This window comes from Gigantopelta aegis, chromosome 3 (assembly GCF_016097555.1).
Source record: "Gigantopelta aegis isolate Gae_Host chromosome 3, Gae_host_genome, whole genome shotgun sequence".
Taxonomy (NCBI): Eukaryota; Metazoa; Mollusca; class Gastropoda; order Neomphalida; family Peltospiridae; genus Gigantopelta; species Gigantopelta aegis.
This window is the reverse complement of record NC_054701.1, coordinates 39702460-39726882: the sequence shown is the minus strand read 5'-3', so window position 1 is coordinate 39726882 and position 24423 is coordinate 39702460. Positions and strand designations below refer to the sequence as shown.

At 37.2% G+C, this 24423-nt stretch overlaps 1 protein-coding gene across 1 annotated transcript; it reads right to left on the bottom strand.

Moving 5' to 3' along the window:
- Window positions 1–24: 24 nt before the first annotated feature.
- On the bottom strand, window positions 25–20805 carry LOC121368640 (mucin-5AC-like). Its single transcript, XM_041493379.1, has 4 exons — window positions 20672–20805; window positions 7664–7754; window positions 1806–1882; window positions 25–1211 (listed from the first exon to the last, which is right to left on the bottom strand). The coding sequence occupies exons 1-4, from the start codon at window positions 20688–20690 to the stop codon at window positions 25–27; spliced, it is 1374 nt and encodes a 457-aa protein (XP_041349313.1). The 5' UTR covers window positions 20691–20805.
- Between the last annotated feature and the right edge of the window lie 3618 nt (window positions 20806–24423).

Genomic DNA, 24423 nt, shown 5'->3' with positions numbered 1-24423 from the left:
TGTTAGATTGAGGTAACATCTCGACTATTTCACTGTCAACACTGTCAACAGAAGTGTCTGCTGTACATCGGTGGAAGCCCCTGAGGGTGTCTGAAAAGTATTACCATTATTAGGACTAACATCAGCAGTAGTTTCACAACATACAACTTCTCCACATTCAGAATCCTCTAAATGATCTGTTTTTTCAGCAGTGCCATTGGTTACTGCAGCATCTGAATCATCAACTTTTGACAAAGCTGAGCAATGGTCTGGTTTTAAATCATTTTCTATAATCTGTGGCACATATTCATTGGGTTGAATTTTACTGTCATTATCTTTACCCGCATTCACAGAATCTTTTGCTGACATACTATTTGCAGGAGAATTCTTGCTCTCCATCACAGACTCAGGCACTGAACTGTTTAATCCATCAGTTGATATTGTAGACATAACATTCCTCCTTTTCCTTGGCACAGGCTGTGGGCGTACTTTCTGAGGTGAAGGAGATGTTGTAGTACTTTTTGGTTGCACACTTTTCCGAGTAGCCGGTTTTGGAGACTTAGGCGGTCCTGTTTTGTTAGCAGACTCTGTAAACGTATTTGACAGGAGAGATGCATTCGGTTTAGCTTCAACATCAGCAGTAGCACTGCCTTGGACTCTTGTTTTGCCAGACTCGTCAACACGGGATTTATCTACTCTTGAGGCTGTGGCGGGATGAACATCTTCCTTTACTACTGAAACATCACCAAAATCAGGTTCAAACTCGGTGTACCACTCTGACCTTTTTGCTTTCACACTGGAACTGGGTTTGCTGTTCCTTTTAAAGCCTATGAGTGGTAGACGGAGCTTGGCTGATCTCGTGCGTGCCGGTGGTTCAGATACAGGTGTGTGTGTGCATGCATTGTCCTTACCAGTACTATGTGCACTTGCTGATGGAGGATTAGTCTGGGGTGCAGGGGCATGCACAAACTTCTGATCTATGTAAAACAAACTTTTGCCTGCAGCATACAGACCAAGCGTTTTAGTCCTGTCTTTCACACTGACCACGTCACTAGTATTATTGCACTCAGCTCTATTGTTATTCACTGACTGTTTGTTAGCTTTTTTGTCTGCAGAGGTTTTTACTGGTGGAACACTGCTGGATGAATGCGTGTGCAGTGTTTCTGTGGGAGGGGAGCTAGTGCTGTTAGGAACAGTGCAAGTGGATGCAGATTTAGACACACAATGAGATCCTAAAACAGACCAAAACATGAATCACTAGAAATAATTTGAAAGACATAGAGATCCACACAACAGACATGAGACAATGATTAAAACATGTATGGTACAACAAAAAAGCTTTACAAATATTAATAAGCATATGGTTCAATACTAAAGCTTCAATTTAGTTGAACACAAAAGCCTAGCATATTTTAAACCAATAATTTAACATTGGAATAGCACACAAATACTCTTTGCCTAAACACACATTGATCAACCTGTAATATCTGAAAACAATTGAACTCACCAATTTCATATAAAAAGAATCTCTCTTTATTAGTTACATTTCTGTTATCAAGCTTATTATGTTGTAAAATCTAAGTAAAAATATCTGATGCAATGTCTATTAATGTCTTATATCTTGAGTGTTACAATTTGCTAAATAGCTAACTTTAGAATGAGCTAAATATTATTTTATTATACAATGTATTTGGATAAAACAAACTCATTTTCAAACACTTTATCTAACTGCTAAAAATATGTACAAATATACTCTCCAGCTTAAACCCTGAATTTTATTTTATTTTTTAAACTGTTGACGAAAAAGAAGAAAGACTTCAAAGCACCTGTCGTGAGATTGGGTTTCTTGGCAACGGGAGGCTTTTGGGGTATAGGAGGTCGAGATCTGCTGCCAGCAGCAGGTCTGGAAAAATACATTTAAAAAATATTAAACATATCACCAAAATATCACTTACATGTATACACAATGATAAATGGCATACAGTCCTAGTAGTAACACATGCACACAAATATTAACAAGAGTACCAGTAAGGTACATGATAGAAAACCATAGAATGAATACATGTATGTTGCGGGTATGATTCAATTCTAATTATGTGAAATTTTTGCAATGGGATAGATAAACAGTTTGTTTTAGACCAACTACTGATGATACTGATGCAGTAAATGCTATCTGATTAATTAAGTTATTGTTCTTTATTAGAAAGGGAAATTTTGTTTAGCATGGGTACTCTGGTAACACAGTACGTGACACACCGCCATCCCAAGCTGTTCCTACATGATGTTCATGTATGCATCTGTATGCAAGATATGGTCCGGACAATGATTTAATGTTATGCGCAGTAGACCGTTAAAAGTAAGTCAAAGTGACCTAGTTACTATAAGAAAAAGTTAACCGATGAACGGACGGACAATGCCATACCATAATACGACTGACTCGTCATAGATGGGCGTATAAAAATATCACCAAAACAGCACTTACATGTACATGTATGCAGTGTTCGAAATAAGTACTTGTCCGTTTGTCCCAACAAGTGAAAATGTGCTTGGACATACAATTTTTACTCAATGGTTGTCCTATGGACAAGTAAAACATTTTCAATGCAGTTTCATTTCAAGCAGTAAAAACCATAGTCCTTGCGCTTGTATGAAACAAACCATTTATTTGGATAAGTGAAAATATTGGCAGACAAGTTGATTTCTAGATGTACTTGTCCAGTGGACTAATGAAAATGTCTGCTTACTTCTGTAGCTGGTATGAACTACAATAAACCACATACAATTACTAGTAGTAGTAATTAATACATGTACACAAAATATAAAAAATATCACAAAAAAACATCACTTATAAATACCAAATAATATTACATGTAGTCCTACATAAAATATATAAAATATTACCAAAACATCTCTTACAACGTAACATGTGCTTATAATACTAATAATAATACATGAACATAAAATATTTAAAATACATGAATCACCAAAACATTACTAAAAAGTATCAAGTAATATTACAGTAGTCCTACATGAAATATTAAAAATATTATCAAAATATCACATTAGGGCTTCACTGATTAATCACATAATTTATAGATTTAGCTGAAAAAAGAGGTCTATTCTTTATGTCAAAGTGAACTTGTCTTGTACATGTATTTACAAATCTGATATATAGTCTATTTTTATTACCATTATCTACTTACAACATAAGAGTTATTCAATAAAGAATTGTAATTACCAGTCAAATGTCAGTGCTTACAACTGTACATCTTAATATAGTGAAATATATTGTCATGTAACTTTTCACAAAGCAGTAAGAGATCTATTTTTAGAAAGGCTTTTCCTGTTTTTAAATCTGTTCTTACAGAAGAAAACAAAATTAACTGATTACTAAATCAGCAAGCAGGACAAGATAAGTGTTGACAAAATGAACTATAGTGAAACCTATCAAAACCGGACCCTCTATAGACCAGAAGTCCCACAAAACCGGACATTTTTCACGGTCCTTTTTTTAAAAATCAGCACAGAAATTAACCTCTCTAAACCAGATACCTCTTAAAACCAGACATTTTACTTGGTCTCAACAGTGTTCAAGATTAACAGTATGTCGATATCCTGTGGATACCAGAATTTAATTTTGGATACCAGACTTCAATAACCCAGTATCCCACCGGGATACCATAATATGTTGGGTTTTTTTTTAATCCTGCATTTTTATTTTTCACTGAAACAATGAAAGTTGTCATTTACTGGTGAAGTTAAGTAACAGTATTTTTGAGGACATACCCAGTCTAATGCTATGCCTTAACAATATCTCCCCCAACTCGTACCAAGTCTAACGCTACACTGGAGCAATATAGCAGTGTAGCAATAGACTGAGAACCACTAAATCACTATTGTTTTTGTTGGATGTTTCCTCCCTTCAAATTTTATTTGAGATATTGATTCCCCATCTGCAGAAAATTGATACAGGTAGGTTTATCATTAGTAATGTCAGAAACACAGATTACTGCTAAATATTAATTTATGTCAGTATTACTCAAAAATAGATGCAGCAAATCATTTTGCCGATTCTGTTTGATTGCGAATTTCACGATTTTAAGTTGGATACTAAATTCTCAGGTGGGATACCTGATTTTGAAATGTTAGTATCCAACTGGGATACTGCCCAAAATGTTTCATCTCAAACACTGCCCAAGGGTGCTCGGTCTAGAGGGATTTCACTGTATTTGATTTGTTCAGCAATCTCTGATAATTTGAGTGATTAATCAATAAGAATAACCAATTTTGTTTCGTGGATTAGAAGATTTAAAAGAAATTAATACAATTATTATAAATATATTTATACTAATTGCTTGAAAGTGATGTTGTTGGGGCCAGTATACAAACCTACAGCAGGGCTCGAAATAGTGGTCTTTGAAAGCAATCCATTTTTTAAACCTAGTAGATGACAGAAATTCACCTGCTAAAATTAGCAAAATGTCACATGGTATTTTTCATTCAGATCGTTATTCTGTTATATATTTTAATTTTATAATGCTCTAAAATACATATACATCTGAGGTCCTACATTTTCACACTATCCCAAAACCTCCACTCGCCCCATGCATGCTGTCATATTTCCAGTAGGCTATATATTTTTTTTGTTAGCAGGACATATTTCTTTTGTCCTGCTATTTTAAAAAGCTTAATATCAGGCCATATTTTACTTCCTATTTCGAGCCCTGCTGTTACAGGTAAAATGATTATAATCAATTAATAATCAATCTGTGAGCTCTGATTAATTACTGATATGCAAATCAGTAGTGATAACCACAACTACATATACATATATTTGTACCTGTATTAAATAATACTAGCAGTAATATATGGAATATTAAAAATATCTCTTACCAAATAATACTAGTACTTACATGTAGCAATACTAACAGTAAACAGTACTACATGAATTACTAAATAATACTAAAACACCACTTACATTTCCAGGTCTGTTATCACCTTATATGAGTAGTAACACGTAAAATTTAAAAAAATATCATCAAAAGTTATTAATCACCTAATACTATCTAGACAGAATAGTAATATATGAAATATTAAAAATATACCATGAAACATCACTTATACTATCAATTTATTATCAGCCAGTTGTAATGCATACAGTAATATATGACACTGTATTCTTCCTCATTGCAGCACATTCAAGTGGTTACGTATTTCAGCTATTTCCACATGTATGTGTTCTACATTAGTGTTTACTATGTTAATTGACTTGTATCAATGTTTGAATCAGGAAAGCACATGACTGTATGTACACAGGATATTCATTTGCAGAGTGTATTTTTTAAGTAGACCAAATATGTGTACTCATTTGTTTCATGTTTCTTTAGTACTTAAAGGTTAACTTGACAATAAAATTGTGTGAACTCCATGTATAAGCTATATGCATGGTTTAAATCTATTCTACTGTATACGTTGTATTCCCAATAATGAGTAAAATGTGTTATTACATGTACTACTTTTGCTTTCATGTACATTGTAAGTGCTGCAAAGTATCTCACAAAATACCTACATCAAGGTTTCTGCCAGAGGGTAAAAACGGGTATGGCACCATACCCAAATTATTATTTTTTTAAGTTAACATTTTGACAAAATTAATGATTCTTATCATTGTATGATTTTCTTAACCCTAACCCTAAATGTAACCCATTTTCTTTGTTGAGGACGCCCCCCTTACCCCCTGTTGACTGTGGCTGCATTCAATTTCATAGCGCCATACCCAAACATTTCTTTCTGGCAGAAACACTGTACATATATATATACTAAATGTTCCAAATTTTATCCAACAATAAGGATGCCTTAAAGGTAAACATGTACATGACATCATTTCAATGTTATCAGTATGTGTATGTGTGTACATATACTCTATACAGCAAATGGGGGAAGTCATACAAATCACATCACTATTCAAATTTGTTTGAAAATGAAGACATATTATGTACAGTAATGGCATTTCCTGATATTTGACAACACATTTTTGGGTGAGTTTTTAACTTTACTTTATTACACAGTTAACATTTAACAGATTTACAGTTATTTTTCAGGCCTCTGAGAACAGAAAAGTGACATAAATTATTTATGGCTATGCAAAAAAACACTAATTCAGATAACCCATTTTAATTTTGCACACAACCTGTCTTGACCATATAAATGTCCTAATTAAATTTAATGCCCCCCCCCCCCCCCCCCTTCCAAAAAAAGAAGAAGGGCTATGCAAAATAAGATATTAAGTGATATTATACATAATTTCTGCATAGTTAGTACAGACTGTCATTGTGTTATTAAACTGCTTGCGGTTGAGACCATAAATTGAAATAATTTAAATATCAGCTACCGGTATGCATTTTATGAAGAACATTAATTCAGACATTAACAATAAATCAAATAATAAATTTACCGACCAACCAGAATGAGAGGCGGATCCAATGTGGTGTGTGTGTGTGTACATGTGCGTATGTGTGTGTATATGCGTGTATATGCGTGCATGCCTATGTGTGACCAGGGGACCCTTCGTTATTAAATATATTCAAGTGCCTCTTTTTCTGGTTTTTTAATTAAATAAAATTTTCATTAGCTCCATGTGCCCTTTTTAACGTAGTCCACCCCACCCCAATATTTTCTCAATTGCCACTGAGCTACATGTATCTTATGACATTTCAAAATAAAGTCTGTAAAAAGTTGTTTTTTGTCATTAACACCACCTCCATAAATTAAAAGGCCTGCATGAGCTGACCCTAAAAAACATTAATGTGTTTTATCCCCTCCCCCATCCAATTCTTTATTGACATGTACTGACAAAAATTCAAGTGAATGTTAATTTATTCTAAAATAAACTAGTGAAATGTTTCATGTGTTTATAATAAAATAGTATTCAGAAGTCATTGTCGAGTATAATGATCAGTTAGTAGCTAACATGAAAAATGAGATAAAGTCAGTTTAATTTTTAGGGCATTGGGGCATATCATTACTTGTAAGGCATTGTGGTGATTTGCCACATGTATGGCTGTTGTTAAATTCAAGCCCTGCTAACCTGTGTTGTAGGTTGAAGGGCTTGTTTCTCTGCCCAAACCTCCAGAATTACAACCTGTGTTGTAGGTTGAAGGGCTTGTTTCTCTGCCCAAACCTCCAGAATTACAACCTGTGTTGTAGGCTGAAGGGCTTGTTTCTCTGGCCACACCTCCAGAATTACAACCTGTGTTGTAGGTTGAAGGGCTTGTTTCTCTGCCCAAACCTCCAGAATTACAACCTGTGTTGTAGGTTGAAGGGCTTGTTTCTCTGCCCAAACCTCCAGAATTACAACCTGTGTTGTATGTTGAAGGGCTTGTTTCTCTGCCCAAACCTCCAGAATTATAACCTGTGTTGTATGTTGAAGGGCTTGTTTCTCTGGCCCACACCTCCAGAATTACAACCTGTGTTGTATGTTGAAGGGCTTGTTTCTCTGCCCACACCTCCAGAATTACAACCTGTGTTGTATGTTGAAGGGCTTGTTTCTCTGGCCACACCTCCAGAATTACAACCTGTGTTGTAGGCTGAAGGGCTTGTTTCTCTGGCCACACCTCCAGAATTACAGGTAACAGAAACACTACAAGTATCCCTCAAATACCTACATGTATACATGGATATTTACCTCTTGGTTCCTCCTGGACTTCCTTTGCTGACCGGAGCATTGCCTGTTTCTTGGTTTTCGACATTTGGAGGAATGCAGTTCTCTTTTGAACCTATGTGAACGTAAAAAAAGAAAACATTAATAATAATATATTCACATAGATGTATATGCATATTTACTAATCTGATTTAAAAAGTATATATATGTATTTTAAATAGTGTTGGGAATCACTTGGAATTTCATCATCAGTCATCGGTTGAATGGCATTTGGTTTGCACCAACCAAATAACCTTCAATTATATAATTACCAGTAGATAGAATATATATGAACATGGGAAGGATCTGATTTACATGATTATTGTATTAGTAGCGTTGGGAATTAATTGTACTTTCATCATTGGTTATAGCCAATTTGCACCAACCAATCAACTTTCGATTATGCGGTCAAACTATGTGAATTTCAAAAGGATTTGAATTATTTGGACCATGCACCTACATGCACTGTTATGTTGACTGGGATAGACCTTATAAATGGCTAATTTTACCTTTTATCTTTAATATACCTGATCAATATTAGTTATTTAACATTTTTCTTGAATGTTTATGATTGATCAAAACACAGGTATAGCCCAACCAATCATGTTTTTATTTTAATCCATACCTGCAACACAACTAATCTAAAATCACAGTGGTGTGGTTACAAATTCAGTGTACTGTTCACTAGGGATGGGACGATTAATTGCAGATCACGAAAATCACTGTTTTAGGCCCACAGTTCAATGCACCGTTTTCCAATTTGCATACCACTGTTTGTTTCAATTTTAAAAAAAACCCCAAAAACCCACATATATATTAGCGTTTCCATATCTTATATTCTGCTGGTAATCCCAATAATACGGTAAAGTATTTCAGCCAATCACAGCGTTTTATTTCATTACACTGGACACGTTTGCATGGGTGATGGTGACCCTAGATCCAATTTGGATCCTTGCACCAAACCCACAAATTTCATTGCCGGGGACGTAAAAATTGTAACCACCCAAAATAGGGAATGATCTCTGTGATGAATTCGCCGACAGAATAAAAGTGTAAGTATATTTCGCCCAAATATCGATGATTGAAAAAATTTCAAGAATTATATAATGGCACCCAATTTCCATCATATTAAAACAATTCAACATTAGTAATTTCTGTATGTTTTTATGGGGACTAATTTGACTGCAGTTCCTGAACATCAATGTATGCAAACTACTTTGTGGATTTATTCTTTTTTTTATAAACAATAATTAACTAATTCAATATTATATATTATGTACATGTACTTGTGCTTAGTTATATAATTTTTTAATTCAACGACACATGACTTGTGTTCAGTTAAATACATGTAATTCAGCAGTATAGCATAGCTGCCAACATTTAAAAACGGGAAAGAGTAATAATTTTCGCGTGAATTGTGACCCGTCGTATAAACCCGACAATAATTATTTATTAACCATGGGGTGCATTTTCAAATAAACTGTAAAACAATGCTTAAACTAATACATTTTATTTGTTATTACAAGTATACTATGTACATCATCAACTTCACCAGATTAACACCACAATACGCGATGTATTGTATTATATTACTGTTTAACAGCAAAATTTTACACTAATTACAAACTTAACATTCCATTTGATTTTGAAGTGAAATAGTCTGAGGTTAACATGTTTGTTCTTATTTTGGACACACCCTTTACCGCCTAAGCTTTGGTGCAATATAAACCCTTGGTGATAAAACCATGTCTTATGTGTTCCTCAAATGAAACAAATTACATCCTTATGTGATTTTGTTCATTGATATCTGTAAGGATGTTACCGCATCCTGTACATTGAGAAAGAGCACATAATTTTATTAAAATCAAGGTTTTCAGCAAACCAACATAGAGGCAAAAGATGTTGTATGAATTTTAGCCAAGAAATATTGACGTTCCACTTTATGTTCTGTTTTCTTCAGGGCTACTTTGGTTTATAGAAATGGGTCTCGATAACCCACAACATTTCTAAGACTACATGAATATGAACGTATGCTATGCTTTAGAGGCTACATGTAGTTCAGACTTAAGTTTGAGAATCAGATTATTTTTGCATTATTATTTGTTTAGTAAGAGTTTACAAACTGATTATTAGATTGAACACATTTTCAGAAATATTTCATGCGAATCCCAATAGATTCGGATGTTTAATCTGTGCCATCTGACACATTTTGGAGGAAAGGATGATTAAAATGTGAGGAAACGCAATGTTCCATGAGAGGAAAACAGCTGATCTAAGGAGAATTCCTATCCCTGATACTGATTTCAGCTATTCCACATTTGTCACCATTTAAAATTGTATGATGTTTCATTATTCATTGTTTTATGAATTTTACTGTCCCTTTCATCAGTTGGTTAAAAAAGGAGGGTTTTTTTTAATACAAAAAGAAATGTAATAAAATGGTCTTGAAACAAAACATTTCTTTTAAGTGACCTTGATTGAATGTGACGTCATAGAAAGTAACACTGTGTCTACTCTCTACTTTAAAATACTCTAACTGGACGTCATTTGTTTTAAGGGGAGTGTGTTTGGAATGGTGTTTATTATATTAGCAGTGTTCCAGTGGACTTTATTTTCATTTGACATTACTATAAACATATTTATGGGGCACCGCTCTATAGTCCGAAGATTCAATGGTCTGAAGGTTCAATAGTCCAAAAGTTCAGTAGTCCGAAGCTTTATTGATCCGAAACACTGTACTCCATTTATTGAATCCAACAGTTAAAGCTGCTATATAAGGTTACCATGTCATAACATCGATTACTAAATCAAAATGAAGGCATAACTGCATTTTTACATCTTGCGAATTGAATAGTAGTTTTTTGACGATATCCGTTAATAGCGAACACGGACAAGTGTAATAAAGGTGCAGTGTAGAGGAATTGTTTTGTTTAATGACACCACTAGAACACATTGATTAATTAGTCATCAGCTATTGGATGTCAAACATTTGGTAATCAGAGGAAACCTACTACCGTATATACAAAAATATTCGCGAATAAAATATACCGTGAAAATCGTGAACACGTTGACAGCACCACGAATTTAATTACGCGCGAAGTTATTTCTGATTTGGTATTTTCATGGATACAAAAGACAAGCAGTCAGAGGTACCCGTTAAATTTATACTGAGTTTCGTATGCACTTTGTCTTTACCACCAAATTATCCACAAGGTCAGGTGGTTTTGTAAACCTGCATGGTCACGTGAATTTGATCGAAGTGACACACAGTTGGGTGCAAGTCTGTTGTTACGTAATCTGTTTTGTTTGTTTTGTTTGTAACCTTGAATGGATGTTTGTGGGTACCATCAATAATTAAAAGTTATTTCTTCTGATATTTGTGTTTTTCAATTTTCTGTATCGCATGTGCGTGTTCCATCGATAACAATGTCTTATCAGACATACATACAACATTGAGGTCTTGCTGACAGCATGGTGAACATGTCCAAGTGTGCGCGTGAAATCGTCATTAAAAAAAGTTTGGCAAATGAAATATGGGTAATTTTGATTTTATTATCGGGGGACACAGTCGCGAAAATAATTCCTCGCGAAAATGTAAAATGAAAGCCCGATCACGAATTATTTTAGCCGCGAAAATATTTGCGTATATGGTACATTGTTCTTAATGCCACTACATTGTTCTTAATGCAGCAAGAGATCTTTTGTATGCACTTTCCCACAGAGAGGAAAGCACATACCATGTGATGCACTGGTTGGAACGAGAAAAAACCAATCAATTGATGTGATCCATCGAGGTGCTTCGATCATGCGATGCAAAGACCTCAGGCGAGCACTGAACAAGAGAAATTAAAGTGACAGACCCTAGTTTTTAAACACTACGACACAATTTTCACTATTAAATCCATTTTTGATAATTACATTTTATTATTTAGAATATTCACTTTTGTATACCTAAAGTGGTTGTTGTCATTTGAGATGTGGTGATCCAGGTTTTAGTAAAACCACAAAATACATTTGTCATAATTATAAAAACGCACGTCTGAGAAATAATAGTTATCGAGACAATCTCTAGTTACTTTTTGACGGTATTTCCATGTTTAAAAATCACAAAGTTTAGCTTCTCTCTGTTATAACCGTATCCAAACGTGTTGCAGGTTTGAACATTAACTAAACTTACTGTCCATTTATACGGGCTGAAACTAGGGTCTGCACATTTAAAACATATTTTGAACCAAACTATATACGGCGCTCGCGTTACGTAATATACAGTTGACTTACAAGTACGTCACCTGACAACAGAAGTCGACGTATAGCCTTAATCTCCGACAGTGGTTGGTTTGGATTGATATTTAAGAAGCCAATCAGATTTCTTTAAATTGATATCCAAAATGTATCATATCTTCGTGTAATAACATCTTACGCTGTTACTTAAAACATTTTTTTACGCAGAGGCACACTTGGTGATTACTGTAAATAATTCACATTTGTTTATAGCCCGAGTACTCTGACTGTAAGAGAGCTAGACGGACATTTGGACATAAATACGCTCTCATTACAGTCAGAGACCAACATATATATTTTTTTGGCAATTCCTGACAACCAAAAAGTTGGCAAAGATTCCCGCTCTAATACCACACCAATCCTATGTTTGACGTCAGATACCTTTACATCGATCATTTTCAAGTTAACTGATAAAAAAAAAATCCACATATTAAACACTAATACATACTACAGAAAGAAATCCGACAGCACCCACATTCAGCTACACTTCAGCAAACTCCGGACCTATATCGTGACGTTGAGTCACATGATCGCCCACTCAGCCCAGTGGGCGATCACGTGATCTACGTCTCAAAATAGGTCGCCGAGCTTTGTAATTATGGCGACGGAGTGTCACGAAGCGTAGCTGAATGTGGGTGCTGTCGGATTTCTTTCTGTAGTATGTGTATTAGTGATAAATATGTTGATTTTTTTTTATCAGTTAACTCGAAAATAATCAATGTTTGATTTTTGGTTGTCAGGAATTGCCAAAAAAATACATAGGATGGTCTCTGACTGTAATGAGAGCGTATTTATGTCCAAATGTCCGTCTAGCTCTCTTACAGTCAGAATACTCGGGCTAATTAGTAATTTGTTCAGTGCATTTGGCACTCTTCTTTTGCCATTCTTCGTGATTCTAGTTAGGTCTATAAACCTTTGGACTACTGAATCTTCGGACTATTGAATATTCAGACCATTGAACCTTCGGACCATTGAACCTTCGGACTACAGAGCTGTAACTGTAACAGACCAGTGGAAAGTCTATTATTGTCTGTAATGAAATAGACTAGTGGAAAGTCTGGGTTATTTTTACTGGCTGCAATGCATTTCATTATGTGCATTATACGGTCGCACGTGCATTGCGAGGGCAGTGATCTCCAGCCAATGGGAGCGGCTGCACTGCAGTGAGAGACAAATAAAAGTGGTTAGCGACGAGCGTTCGGAGTCTTCCGCTGGGAACGTGATTGGGTCGGTAGGTAAAACAGTATGAGTAAATGTTAGGTTAATTGGGGCTGGGGGTGGTCGTAATTTACTGTAGTTGTTATTTAATACATTCGACAGTAAACACTGGGATTATATGTTATGTTTTGTGTTTTGATAATTATGTACTAAATATTATTATTTCAATTGGTGTTTGTGTTTTATTACATCTAGTAATTACGGCATCCGGATGAATTTCGAATCTGTGTGGATGAGCGCCCGTGAGGGAGCCTCCATCTCCTGTCAACATTCACTTGTTAAGTTTGAGGGGAGATTGACGCTCACTTGTGGCCGTTCCGTCCTCGTTGATGGTCTTATTATTATTGTTGTTCTAGATTTAGGACGGTTACATTTGGCGCTGTGAGTAGGGTAGATTGTCCGTAATTACATAGTTTATGCAGTGATCATTGTCAAACAGTTTCGTATTTGAACGGCACGTTAGGGAGTTATTATTAGTATAGTAATTATTATAGTAATATGGATAACGATACATCCGTACTGAAATGTTGGTCGTTAGGTCGGGGCTGGGATCGTACCGATTCATTTGTTTGCGAAAAACGCGAGGCAGGTGCAATGTCTAGCCCTAAACTAGAGGTAAACCCTTGCTTTGAAATGGATGCGGGTATGCCCACTACGAGTAATCGTAAAGTATCGTTAGGACAAGGTTTAGACGAGCGTTCAGTGGCGATGGTTCAACCGGGTACAGGCCTTAGGCCAGAACCATTCAATGGTGAAAAACCGGAGGATTGGCCCGAGTGGTTGAAAACGTTTGAATTATATGGAGATTTAAACGGTTGGAATGTTGAAAATAAACCTAGATTGTTAGGCGTTTGTTTGCGTGGAAGAGCACGAAAATTATATTTTGACATTGGTGGCGATAAAAGTGATAATTTTGAGGAATTAACACGAACGTTGAGTGATAGATTTCACCCGAAAGGGAGTGGCCATTTACCAAATGTAAAGTTTAGACATTGTCAGATTCAGTCCGGTGAAATTTTTTATTGATTTTGGGATCAAATTACGACAGTTAGCACAACAGGCTTATCCGGGTATGGGTGTAGTAGAAATGGAACAGTTGTGTGTTACCGAGTTCATTGAAAAGATAGGGCAAAAGTCTCTGCGTTTGCAAATGCGTCATAAACATTTCAAAACCGTAAACGATGCCGTAGTGTTTGCGATGGAGTGGGAAATGATCGAAAGGGCGGATAGAGAGAGTAGACAAGTCTCTGTGACCTCCATGACCTCTAAATCACTTGTGGGTAGCGATAACGAAATCGATCAGTTAAAAGATAAAATACAGAAGTTAACTCGTGAAATGAGAGAACTTAAAGCATTGCGCAAAGATGAAAAACAAGATGGCTTCCTAAACGAGCAAAAGATGAGAAATAGGTCTTGCTGGAATTGTGGCGATACAAACCATATGGTTAGATTTTGTCCAAAACTTAAAAAACCCAAACTGTCTGGACAAGGTATGTGGAAAGACCCAAAAGAGTAAGTGTTGAAAACGGGGTCCAATTTTCAACACTGTGTTTAATGGGACCAATATTTCTTGTCCTATTAGGACGGGTAAATGGTGGCTTGGTAGACATGATGATTGACACAGGGGCCGCTATCACGATGATAAGCGAGACATGTTTAAAATCCGTAGGTGGAAGTTTTTCTGCAGTCCCATTAGATTTGGATTTGGTGGGATTGGGGAAAAGTTCATTGCAACATTTGGGGATGGTAGAAGTTAGTCTGACCTTGGGGAATAACCGACTTGTTGTGCCCATGGTGGTCATAAAGGACTTGGGCTATAGGGTTATTTTAGGTGCAGACTTTCTTACCAAATGTGGGGCAACGTTGGACTTGAAGAAAGATAAACTTAAACTTATGTCAGGGAATGTGCCAATGCACCGTAAGGGAAAGGTTATATCGGTACCTATTGTTACCAAAGAGGCTGTTGTGGTTCCCGCTAAACATGAGATGACGTTTTTTGCAGAATTAAATGGTGAATTCTGTGGGGAGGGGTGCGTCGAAAGTATTGATACTTTTGAAAGGGACAATACCATTGTTGTAGCAAGGGTATTAGTTACACCGCTCAACCAACAGATTCCCATTAGGGTTGCAAATCTAACTGAAACGGAAGTGAAAATTCCCAAGGGTAGTTGTTTTGGAAACTTGGTCGAGGTAGAAGAACAATGTGAAATTGTTTCAGGGATTGATCCCGTACAACCGAATTTTGGTTCTGCCAAATTTGGAGAATTAAATATTGATGATCGGAAACAGTTGGATAGGTTGTTAGAGACAAATCAGGACGTATTTCCTAAAGGTCCCGATGATTTAGGCCGTACCAATCTTATTTAACATAAAATAAATACCCTCAACAGTGACCCAGTTAAACAATCTCCTCATCCAGTACCGTTTCATAAACAAAACGAAGTGAAGCAAATAGTTTCTGATATGTTAGACAATGGTATAATTCAACCGTCAAAATCTCCGTGGGCCTCTCCAATTGTCTTGGTTAAGAAAAAGGATGGCACAACGAGATTTTGTGTAGATTATCGTCGACTGAATGATGTCACAGTAAAGGACGCTTATCCCTTACCACAAATCGACGATGTGTTAGACCATTTATCGGGGTCACGTGGTTTTCGTCCCTTGATTTGGCCTCAGGGTACTGGCAGGTAGAGGTGGACCCAGAAAGTAAAGGTAAAACTGCGTTTTGTATACCAGGGGGATTATATGAATTCAATGTAATGCCATTTGGTTTATGTAATGCCCCAGGGACATTCCAACAGTTAATGGATTGTGTTTTAGCTGGCTTACAAGGGCAAACGTGCATGATTTATATAGATGATTGCATTATTTATACGAGTGGCCCGTTTAAGAAACATTTAGACAGCCTATCCCAGGTATTTGATCGTTTAAGAGAAGCTGGTTTGAAGTTGAAAGTGTCGAAATGTGGTTCTGCCCTTAAAGAAGTGTCATATTTGGGACATACCATTTCGGACAAGGGTATTTCAACTAACCAGGCAAACACTGAGAAGGTCGTGAATTGGCCTGTTCCCAAGTGTGTGGCAGACATGCATAGTTTTCTGGGTTTAGCGTCTTATTACAGATGTTTTATCGAGGGGTTCGCGACCATTTCTAAGCCACTTACCAAGTTACTTGAAAAGGGGGTTAAGTTTGAGTGGTCCCCTGAATGTATCTCGGCATTTCAAAAACTTAAGAAATTGTTAACATCTAGCCCGATTTTAGCATACCCAAATTTTAATCTAGATTTTATTTTAGACACCGATGCTAGTGATGTGGGTATCGGGTATGTGCTGAGTCAAGTGCAAGATGGTAAAGAGCGAGTTATTGCATATGGTAGTCGCACTCTGTCAAAACAGGAAAGAAACTACTGTGTAACTCGTAGGGAACTTTTGGCTGTAGTAGATGGTGTTAAACATTTTAAACATTATCTTTTGGGGTCGAAAGTTCATGGTGAGGACTGATCATGGTTCGCTCACCTGGTTGATGAATTTCAAGAATCTGGAGGCACAGGTAGCCAGATGGATTGAAGTGTTATCATCATACACTTTTGAAATTTGCCATAGGGCTGGTAAATCACACCAGAATGCGGACGCAATTTCGTGTATCCCTTGTAAGCAGTGTACGCGTATTGGCATTGCTATGGTAGAAACTGTACCAACTCTCCGTCAATCACAACAATCGAATAATACTATATCCGTTGTATATAGACTGATTGAAAGAAAGGCTGTGAAACCTCTTCAAAATTAGTTGCCTAATACAAAGTTGGCTGTCGTTCTATGTCAGCAATGGGAGTCATTGAAAGTGCGTGATGGATATTTGGTCAGGGTTTTGGATGACACAGGGCATACACAAATAATCGTACCGGAAGCCGATAGAAATGCCGTTTTAACCGGGTTACATAAGAATATTGCGGGTGGTGGACATAATGGGATTGATCGAATGATGTCCAAGTTGAAACAGCGTTATTATTGGCCAGGGTGGGTTAATGACGTTCGAACTTGGTGTTTAACGCGCAAACAGTGTAAGTCACCTAGTCGCAAAAACCGAGCTGGTATGATGAGTGAAATCCCGTGCTTTCCATTTCAACATTTAGCAGTTGATCTTTCTGGACCATGGCCCGTTACTGATAGGGGAAACAGGTGGATTATGGTAGTGCAAGATTACTATACAAAGTGAGCAGAGGCCTATGCCATTCCCAACCAGGAAGCTGTAACGGAGGCTGGTAAATTGGTGGACGAGTTCATTTGTAGGTTTGGGATTCCACATAGTTTGCATTCGGACCAAGGAGCTAATTTCGAGTCAAAATTATTTCAAGAGATGTGTAGAATGCTGGGTATAACAAAAACGCGTACAACAGCGTATTACCCGCAGTCCGATAGCCTGGTCGAACGCATGAATAGGACTTTGTCAGACATGCTTAGTATGTATGTGGAGGAATCACAGAATGATTGGGATATTCATTTGCCCAAGTTACTTATGGCCTATCGTAGTGGGGAACAAGAGTCGATGAAGTTTTCGCCGAACTATCTTGTGTTCGGTAGGGAAGTGACTTTACCCATTGAAATAGTGGAAGGCTCGCTGTGTATTGAAAAACCTGTGTCAACTTTTATCAGGGAAACTAAAGAACATTTGCAAAATGCAATTTAAAACCGTAGGTGAGAATTTAGATAAAAGTCATGGAAAGCAAAAGTTTTACTATGATATGAAATCTGTTGTGCAAAATGTTAAAATCGGTGACAATGTTTGGATGTACAAAAAAAGGGCAAAAAGGGGTAAATCTCCGAAATGGGTAAAACCGTGGATAGGGCCATTGCGAGTTATAAAGAAAATTAATGAGGTTACTTACCGAGTACAGGGTAACGTAAACGGGAAACGTATTAGGGAAGTTGTACATGTCAACAAGTTCAAATCGGCTGGTAACTATAGGGAAAACGTTGGGGTTGAAGAAAATGCTAGGTTGAGAGAAGTTTGGTTTCACCCGAACATTGTGAACCCAGAAGGGGTAGATAATGATTGTGACGATGATGGAGTTATTTGGTGGCGAGGTCGTGCACGGCAACAAAGTGTTTCCGAGCAGCCAACGTTTGTTGGGCATGTGTCTAATACTTCGTCAAGTCGGGATTCGAGAAGTTATACTTCCGGTGCTTCACCCGTAACAGTTGATAATGAAGTGCGTTTACCTGGTGTTTTATCTGTGTCAGATGATGAGAGTACTCATCGGAAAGTGGTAGAAATGCCTAGTATTGTATATAGCGAAACTACTCAACACGTTGCATCCCCTATTTTGAGTAATACTTCAGAGGGCGGTTCTGTAGAAACACCTGCAGGGTATGTAGGCGTTAGTCCGGAAGTTGGCTCAAGGGAAGAAACCGATTGCGGTGAGAAGAGGGTTTTCTCGACCCCACCGGTGATGACTAGGGTGGGGAGAATAATTAGGCCACCAGTCAGATTTGCAGATTATGTCACACATTAATGTCATTAATATGCTATATGGTTTGTATGTAGTTTAAATGAGATTGGCACCAATCGATTGTTGTGTGAATGAGTGAATGCTTTATTTTTTTTAAATATTAATACTGGTTTATTTGTGTGACAAGTTTGAAAAATCTGTACATAAAATGTCGATAGTTGGGGTTGATGGTGTTGTATCGTTATCTATTTCACGTGCAATACACAGTTTAGTGAGTACATATAGGATAATTTTATCATCTTGGAGTAGATGTACAGTATTTGACTGGTGATATTGTCATGTGCGTTTAAATGGTTAACTAACTTTACATTAAGTCCAGACTAGTTTATATAATTTTATTATAGGGGTGCCGTATTAGTTTATTCTGGGATGGAGTAGTTTGTTAGGCATCACTCTTGTGTGATGGTAGTGTTCCCAGCGGAAGTCCATTGTCACGTGAGTATGTTTTGTTGTTTTGTGCCGTTTTGTTTTATTGTTATTTGTCATGATATGATTGGTAGTTTAATGTTGTATGTGTAATGGATTAATTATTATATATTTATATATGGAACTAATGTTTAGCTAGTTTTTCAGGGTTCGTTTTGATGTATGAGGGAATCTATAGATGTGATGTCTTTGCTTGATGGGCAGCATTGCTGATAATTGTACAAATGATGGTGGACACGGTAGAAACGTCCTGATCTGAAATGTGCTATGTGGCCATGAGGGAGATGACATTGCTTGATATGGTGCTTTGCTGATGGTGGACGTGAGATGCATTCTTGGAGTATAGATTCGTGGAAAAGAACAGTGGTTTATTGACTTTCACGATCCTTGATGTATAAAGATTGGTTTATGTGTGCTATGGATTCTCTACTCATATAGACAATACATGAAAGACATCATGTTGGACACATTAATAAGCGTTAGTTTATGTGTTTTAAGATGGATTTAATTCCTCTGGTCAGTTAGGAGTTATGTAATTACCTAGTGTTCTGAAAGGCGTCAGGAGATCGCCTTATTTTGGTGAGGGGCGATGTAACAGACCAGTGGAAAGTCTATTATTGTCTGTAATGAAATAGACTAGTGGAAAGTCTGGGTTATTTTTACTGGCTGCAATGCATTTCATTATGTGCATTATACGGTCGCACGTGCATTGTGAGGGCAGTGATCTCCAGCAGTGAGAGACAAATAAAAGCGGTTAGCGACGAGCGTTCGGAATCTTCCGCTGGGAACGTGATTGGGTCGGTAGGTAAAACAGTATGAGTAAATGTTAGGTTAATTGGGGCTGGGGGTGGTCGTAATTTACTGTAGTTGTTATTTAATACATTCGACAGTGAACACTGCGATTATATGTTATGTTTTGTGTTTTGATAATCATGTACTAAATATTATTATTTCAATTGGTGTTTGTGTTTTATTACATGTAGTAATTACGGCATCCGGATGAATTTTGAATCTGTGTGGATGAGCACCCGTGAGGTAGCCTCCATCTCCTGTCAACATTCACTTGTTGAGGGTTGAGGGGAGATTGATGCTCACTCGTGGCCGTTCCGTCCTCGTTGATGGTCTTATTATTATTGTTGTTCTAGATTTAGGACAGTTACATAACCACATTTATGTACAGGTAAGTGCCATTTGTATTGTTGTCAGTTTCAAAGTATGGTCCTTCTGATCAAGTCAAACCTTAGGGTCTCGAAATTACAATACTCAAATGCAAAAAGTGTAAATACTCTAGACTGATTTAAGTGATTTTTATTTTCCATGACCAAAATTAGAAAATTCCATGAATTTTCACGATTGCAATGACGCCTATGATTCATGTTATAAACATCTGTTATGGGGGAATGGGAGGAACTCTTGCTCAGTATCAAATTGTTACAGTCTTACTGCGGTAATCTTAATAATAAAAGTGAATACACGGAAGTAAACATGGTCAAGTCACTTAACAAGTTAAATGACCACCAATAGAAATGACACTTATAATACAGTTTGATACAACTCACTGTTGTCATTTGAATCCATTTTGAATATATGAAGTCATGCTACTTCTAACGATGCTGCATGATGATTAAGGGTCAACATGAATTCGATGCAAATGATAAAAAAAAAACTTTTGTAAAAGTTTAACCTATTCTCCATCATAAACTATACTACACTGGTAATACAATATTCTTCCCCAATGCGGAAACGACTCGTTTTATTATTACTGTGTACCAGTCTAAACTATTTATAGACTATGACTTCCGCTTGGTATTCTTACCAGATCGGGGGCGAGACGTAGCCCAGTGGTAAAGCGCTCGCTTGATGCGCGGTCGGTTTGGGATCGATCCCCGTCAGTGGGCCCATTGGCCTATTTCTCGCTCCAGCCAGTGCACCACGACTGGTACATCAAATGCTGTGGTATGTGCTATCCTGTCTATGGGATGGTGCATATAAAAGATCCCTTGCTGCTAATCGAAAAGAATACCCCATGAAGTTGATGAAGTGGCGACAGCGTGTTTCCTCCCTCAATATCTGTATGGTCCTTAACCATATGTCCGACGCCATATAACCATAAATAAAATGTGCTAAGTGCGTCCTTCCTTCTTCCTTCTTACCAGATCATTAAATTCGCATAAGGCTCGGGAGTTGGGAGAAGGGATAATGGGGTAGAGGTGTGTGCATTTCCCTGTACTGCGGGTAATTAATATAACTCCAAAGTATTTAATTGCAAACTTTCATTTTTGAAAACCACAAAAAATAAAATAAAAAAAATGGACCACGACACCGGTCTTTGGTACACCTGCCGTGGGGCACTGGTTGTCACGGAAAAATAAACAGAGAATGAGTTCCATTGGGATGGTTCGATCCTACAACATAATAAGAATATCGGAAAAGCGCTCACAGAACCGACTGCGCTAGATCCCACCCCTAAAGACTACCTGTATGCCTATATTAAATTAAATTATTTTATTGGTGTTTCTCAGCTGCTTTAAAAAAAAAAAAAAAAAAAAAAATATATATATATATATATATATATATATATATATATATATATATATATATATATATATATATGTTCATCATTGAGTGTTTTGTATTTTATTATTATCGGTTGTTTTTGAACCATAACATTAGAAAATAAACATTTTACCCTAACTGGGTTGTCACCTTGTGTGTTCGGCGAGGGTGGATCGAGGTTGTTGGGGAGTTTGTAACATGTATACGTATTTGTTTGTTTCTGTGTGTTGCTTAGTTTTCGTTTTGGATTTGAAAATCGTCCAAACCTACTTTAAATATTGTAAACAGTATTCATGTAATATGTATGTTCTAAAACGACGACTAATACTAGTAATAATAGTGATTGTCTCCCTTCAACTACTTTTACTAAATAGTTTCCTTTCTCGTCTTTACAGGTTTATATAACGTAAACAAAACAAAATCATACATCAGAAAAGAATGCTGATCAAAAGTCTTGTAAATTGTTCTTATTTTATATACAAATGTATATAGTTTCAACCTTTTATCCCAAATACATTTTAAAAGGTTTTTATTTCATTACCCCCCCCCCCCCACACACACACACACACACACACACAGGTATGGAAGTCCTATAGGCTTACGGGGTGGGATGGGGGTGGGGGTGGGGGGGGGGTAAGGGACAGGCTGGTTTTTGCCCGAATTGAAAGAATATGCCCGAATCTGGATAACAATATTTATTCATTTAACATTACTATCAAACAGCTATATAGGTTTGCAAACGAATCACTACGCATTTTAACATGGATTACAACTAAATTTGAGGGTAGAATGATGGTAAAAATGTCTTTGGTTAGTATATTTTGCCCAAATATGTCTATTATTTTTGCCCGAATTCGATGTTTTGCTCCAACACGGGGTGGGGGGAGGGGAAGGGGGGGGGGGCGCAATCATCTTTTTAAATTTTTTCTATGTGTTATAAACTGTACTACTTCTATGAAGAAAAAAAAATTAGAATGCCAAATAATATTTTGTCTTCAAGTTCCAACCAGTTTTCACGACTGGTATATTAAAGGTAATTGTTTGGGGGTGGGTGGGGGGTGGGGTGGGGGGTGCTATTATAAGTTTGTGTTATTATTGTTTTGTTTTGTTTGTTTTTGATTTTGACTACCAATGTTTATTCAGGCCCATAGGAGCGATATCTGGAGTGGAGAGGATGGACACAATCTCAAGCCATATTTGTATCTTTTATCATATTTATATAGAGTAGGACAAAAATGTACATTTTCGTCCTTAAGTGTGTGTGCATGTATGTGTGTGTCAGCCCCCCCCCCCCCCCCCCCCCCCCCCCCCCCCCCCCCCCCTGTTTCTGCGGGATTGTTGTTTAACGAGATCTTAGCACATTTTAAGCAATGGCTCTTTGATGTCTTAACATATAACGATTGCGACACAAATGAGTAAGCGAGCACATTGGGCTGTTTCTATCTTCCAGCCAGTGCTTCACAACTGGTGTAATAAAGGCCGTGTTACCTTGTCTGTAGAATAGTGCATATAAATGATCCATTGTTGCTAATATAAAAAAGAAGAGTACTCCATGGAGTAGCGGTAGCGGGTTTTCTCTCCAATTATCTCGGTGGTCCTTGACCATATGTCCGAAGCCATATAACCGTAATTATACACTGTCTTTTAAATTAACTTTTGAATTTTTATATTGATTCGATTATCACTTTATTCGTCTATTTACAGGTTTGACATTCAACAGTTGATGTACTTTTCGTAATTAGAATGTGCTGAGTACGTCATTTAATAAAAACACTTTTTTTTTCTCTCTCCAGCTAGACAACAAAGGCATTTCTATACTAAAGGGGTGGATGTTGCTCAGTCGGCAGAGCACTCGCTTGGGGTGTTTTGGTTGTAAAAGTTTGTTTTTGTTTAACGACACCACTGGGGCACATTGATTAATTAATCATCGGCTATTGGATGTCAGACACATGGTTATTCTGACTCGTAGTCATCAGGAAATGTTTTATTTAACGACGCACTCATCACATTTTATTTTTACGGTTATATGGCGTCAGACATATGGTTAAGGACCACATATATATTCATGGGCTACTCTTTTCGATTAGCAGCACTGGATCGTTTATATGCACCATCCAACAGGCAGGATAGTACATACACCAGTTGTGGAGCACTGGCTGGAACGAGAAATAGCCCAATGGGTCCAACGTCGGGGATCGATCCCGTAGTCATCAGAGGAAGGAAGGAAATGTTTTATTTAATGACGCACTCAACACATTTTATTTACGGTTATATAGCGTCAGACATATGGTTAAGGACCACACAGATATTGAAGGTGGAAACCCTCTGTTGCCACTTCATGGGCTATTCTTTTCGATTGGCAGCAAGGGATCTTTTATATGCACCATCCAATAGGCAAGATAGTACATACCACGGCCTTTGATGTACCAGTTGTGGAACACTGGCTGGAACGAGAAATTGCCCAATGGGTCCATCGTTGGGGATCGATCCCGTAGTCATCAGAGGAAACTTACTACATTTTTCCTAATGCAGCAAGGATTTTTTATATGCACTTTCCCATACACAGGAAAGCACATACCACGGCCTTTTTTTAGTTGTGGTGCACTGGTTGAAACGAGAAAAACCCCAATAAGTTGAATGAGTCCACCGAAGTAGTTCGAACCTGCGACGCAAGCACATCAAGCAAGCACTCAACCAACTGAGCTAAATCCCGCCCCCTCTTTGGTTGTAGAATCGAATCTCTTGGAGGACACAT

Excerpts from the sequence above, each read along its gene's own strand:
- LOC121368640 (XM_041493379.1), bottom strand. Across the intron at positions 1,883-7,663 it reads AGTCCAGGAGGAACCAAGAG|ACCTGCTGCTGGCAGCAGAT; the intron begins GTAAATATCCAT and ends GTATTTTTCCAG. Across the intron at positions 1,212-1,805 it reads GAAACCCAATCTCACGACAG|GATCTCATTGTGTGTCTAAA; the intron begins GTGCTTTGAAGT and ends GGTCTGTTTTAG.